This window comes from Triticum dicoccoides, chromosome 5A (genome assembly GCF_002162155.2).
Source record: "Triticum dicoccoides isolate Atlit2015 ecotype Zavitan chromosome 5A, WEW_v2.0, whole genome shotgun sequence".
NCBI classification, from domain to species: Eukaryota; Viridiplantae; Streptophyta; class Magnoliopsida; order Poales; family Poaceae; genus Triticum; species Triticum dicoccoides.
Window position 1 is genome coordinate 33,845,046 of NC_041388.1, and position 4,196 is coordinate 33,849,241.

At 49.6% G+C, this 4,196-nt stretch overlaps 1 protein-coding gene across 1 annotated transcript; it reads left to right on the forward strand.

Annotated features, from left to right (window-relative positions):
- Positions 1-318: 318 nt before the first annotated feature.
- On the forward strand, positions 319-818 carry LOC119296876. Its single transcript, XM_037574902.1, has one exon. The coding sequence runs from the start codon at positions 402-404 to the stop codon at positions 624-626; it is 225 nt and encodes a 74-aa protein (XP_037430799.1). The 5' UTR covers positions 319-401; the 3' UTR covers positions 627-818.
- Positions 819-4,196: the final 3,378 nt, after the last annotated feature.

Below are 4,196 nucleotides of genomic sequence, written 5' to 3' on the forward strand. Positions count from 1 at the left end.
CTACGGACGTGTCCAATTTAATTCACAGCGTTGAAGATACCCTATCACGCTTTCCTGGGCGAGTGCCTCGCTTGAGGAGGTTCCAGAAAACTCCAAGGAGCGAACAGCAGGGACACACGTGTGAGCTCAGGATTTGGCCCGCGCTTCTCCCATGCAACGCGGCAGTCAACCGCTGGGACAACCATTGCCTGCCATCTGCAACCTCAGCAGAAGCACTCGCTAGGCCCCCACGTACACCCTGCTGCCGCCACGCGTCCCCGGCGCGAAGCCTACATATAGCTTGATGACGGCCGGGAACCATGGCTCCATCACCAACAACAGAGAGCAAGCAACCAGCCACCAAAAATCGGTCGAAGAAGCAGAGACTTGAGCTTTTGAGCAGCAAGTAGAGGAGAGCAGCGATGCCGTTTGTGCCGGCGTGCGTGCAGTGCGGGACGCGGAGCAACCCGTGCCGGTGCAAGGTGGTCGGGCCGACGCTGGGGTTCGTGGCCTTCGTGGTCACCGGCGTGGTGGAGTGGCCGCTGGGCGCGGCGGTGTACCTGTTCCGCCGCCGCAAGGGACGCCGCATCATGGGACACCCGGCCAGGGTCGTCTACCCGCGCGTCACCACGGCCATCCCCATCTAATCCTCATCCTAATGGCATCCGTCAGCTTGTGTTCATTGATGGGATTCAATAAAAGGGCGGGGGTGTTGGTGTGTGCTTGTGTTGTAAGCTTGTAGTCTGTGCAATTGGTCCGTGTATTTTCGTTTTCCTACGGAAACGTGGTGTATGTGTGTCAGTGTATTTTTTTAAAGAAAACTTTCAATCTATTCATCTTTAATCATGATAGTACAATGAACATCGAAAATAATAAAAATTACATCCACATTCATAGACCACCTAAGGCGAGCTGCCGTCATCGTTTCTCCATCGCCGGAGTCGGGTACAACTTATTGTAATAGACAGTCGGGAAGTCGTCGTGCTAAGACCCCATAGAACCAACGCACCAACACAGCAACCGCCGCCCATTAAGAATAACGTAGATTAGAAGGATCCAATTCAAAGACACACGAACGTAGACGAACAACGACGAGATCCAAGCAAATCCACCAAAAATAGATCCGCCGGAGACACACCTCCACACGCCCATCAACGATGCTAGAGGCACCGCCGGAACGGGGACTAAGCGGGGAGACCTTTATTCCATCTTCAGAGAGCCGTCGTCGTATCGTCTTTCTAAGCAGGACACAAACCTTAATAAAACGGAAAAAACGGTAAAGATCAAAGCCCTTCCACCGGCCCTTGTCAGAATGCACCACGCCCACATGGTTCTAGGGCCATTGGAGACGATGCGGACCTGCAACGACGCTGGCGAGAGGCAGAAACCCTAGCTTTTCTTTTAAGAGGAGGCGGCGGCTCGTAAGGCTAATACCCATGGCTCTATATGTGTGTCAGTGTATGATCTACCTCTCTCAGATGTCGTCGAATCTGTTAAATACACTATGCTTCTTAATTTTCAAGATCTCGTAATTAATTGAGATTTTTAGTTTAAATTGAGTCATTCGATTTTAACTGGGTCAATAATATTTTCTTAAAAATCCCTTTGGTTCAATCTTTTTAATTCACCATATCCCATAATTCTTTCAATTCACTATGCTTCATAATTCTAGAGCTCTTCCTTCGATTGAGGTATTTAACTTAGATTTTGGTCCACAACTTTAAAAAGGAATTTGTCGAACCGGAATAAACCACCTGTCTCGCCTCCGCGGGGTGGCGGGCTTCGGTTCTCGGGTCTCTACAAGAGAGAGGGGGTGACGGGGAGTTTTTGATCTCACCCCGCCTCTGCTTATTTCACCCCTTTCGCTCGCCTTCAGACTTCCAGGCGCGCCGCGGCCCCAGCTTCATTCTCTCGCCATGCCCTTCACCGCCTCCCCGCCATTGATGGCCAAGACAAGACGTGCACAGGGGGAGTGAGCTCCTAGCCGGGAACCTTCGTCGAGCGCTACCAGCAAGAAGCGGAAGCGGGTCGCTCCAAGAGGCAGAGAGACCTCGGCGCGCACCCCCTCCCCCGTAAGTCGACGCGGAAATGGTTCCCCTCCGCAGCTGCGGAGGTTGAAATCCAGGGATACAAGGAGCAACTCTTGATGTCGGTGGATCTGTTCGTCCAACTCCCTATCGGAGGTCCCGCCGGAGCCCCGCAACGGTGAGCATGTCTTATGCCCGGGGTATTTTGGGAGAGGGCTTGGATTCCGGCTCCATGGCTTCGTGCGGGGCCTTCTGCGGTTCTTAGACTGCCAACTGCATCACATCCCGCCTAACGGGGTGCTCCACATCGCCAACTTCATCATGTTATGTGAGTGTTACCTTGGGACGACCCCCCACTTTGAGTTGTTCTGTCACTTCTTTCGGGTCTGTGTCCAGAGTCCAGACAAACGAGGGCGCCATCTTGCAGCTCCGTCCCAACTCCATGTTTCTTCTCCTTTGATCTCCCGAAATCCGTTCGAGAGTGGCATGAGTCATGGTTTTATGTGGAGGGCCTCGACGAGGATCTGCCAGCTTTCATGAATGAGCCCCCGTGAAATCTGCAGTCGTGGGTTCCGCTGACCAAGTTGACGCCAGAGGCCAAGGCGTTGGTGGATGCTACCGCTCGCTTGAAGAAAGGTGGTCTGACTGGAGGTCACATCGTGCACACCTAGGTGGTGTCGCGTCTTGCTGCTGCAAAGCCGCGGACCTCCAGATGTCTTGGTGCGCGGGCTCGGAGGATCCCGCACGGGTCTCCCAAGAGGAGTTGGTCCCGAAGGCCATCGACGTCTACCTCGGTGATGCCCTGCAAGGGCACATGGCTGTTGTATCATTTTTCATGTGATAAGTAGAGTGTCATACCCACATGAAGCTAATAGGAAGACATTATCAAGCTCATAACTACATTGTCTGCGTAGCTATGTTCGTACCCAAACCATAGTTTGAAAATAGCCTATGCTATCGATTGCTACCGGAATGTAATAAATGAGGTTTTAACTAGACTACAAACTAGGAGAAAAATATATACTCCCTTCATTTTTTATACAAGGCCACAAACTCGGATTACAGGTATCAATGTAAAATTTAATGCCTGCTTTAAAAGTCAACTTCTCTTCTTGTTACTGCGATCATTAATACTTCACATGCATGCAAAGAAAGTGAGTGGAGGAAGTAGCCGACTGTCATTATGATGTCATGCATACAAGTATTAAACAGGTTGTTAGTACGAGAAAATATCATTAATTTCGTCTCGATTACTGTTGGTGGCCTTATATAGATGTAAAATGTATATTCCATAATGGCCTTGTATATAAAAATGAAGGGAGTACTAAACTAGAACAGAGTAAAAAAGGGTTCTACTTGTAGGACTCAATAAAGCAAAGGACGATATCTAGGCTTTCAGTCTCACTAGTACAAGAGGAGCGTCATAGTGGCATACAAGTATTATAGACTAATAATGGTTCTCCCATGATTTGCATCCACGGTCTCTCACTTCTAGATGTACTGGACATAACATTGCGTCATGGTCACATGCAGAGTCAATAATAGACAACGGAACCAAAGAATCATAAAATTCATCTATCTACTTTGTGTATGTACAAGTGTTGTGCATGCAACGCGAAAGAGAGTAACTACTAAACGAAGCCATAGAAGCGGTAAATATGTGTTTATACTAGTACAAGCTTTAGTATAATTTTATACGGCCAAAATAAGTGTTGATGATTTGGTATAATTTGAAACTACAAACTTTGTACTAAATCAAATGCACTTAGTTCTATAATAATGCAGCAAAATGTTGTTTAAAATTGCAGATCATGTGAAAGCAGTAAAATTTGTTACAAAATGCATTCTAGTATTTTTTTTTGAGAGAGACTGGCGCGTGGGGTCACCTTGTCATCATCAAGGTCGAACCAGACCAGACCAGACCACGCAAATCTTGTCGCTCTCGCACTCGCACCAGGCCGTCGTTCCCCATTCCCTCGCCGTCGGCGCCACCGCGCAGCCGCGGCGCCATGCTCCAGTTATGTAGTCGCATCCTCGCTCATCTCTTCTATTCTCCAGCCACCTCTCCCGTATCCCATCTCCGTCGCCTGGTAGCTTCGCCGTGGAGGACTACCTAGTCGCCACCTGCGGCCTCACCCGACCACAGGCCGTCAAGGCCTCCGCCAAGCTCTCCCACCTCAAGTCCCCCGC

Bases quoted from the DNA above. Each gene is read 5' to 3' on its own strand.
- LOC119296876 (XM_037574902.1), top strand. From the start codon at position 402: ATGCCGTTTGTGCCGGCGTGCGTGCAGTGCGGGACGCGGAGCAACCCG.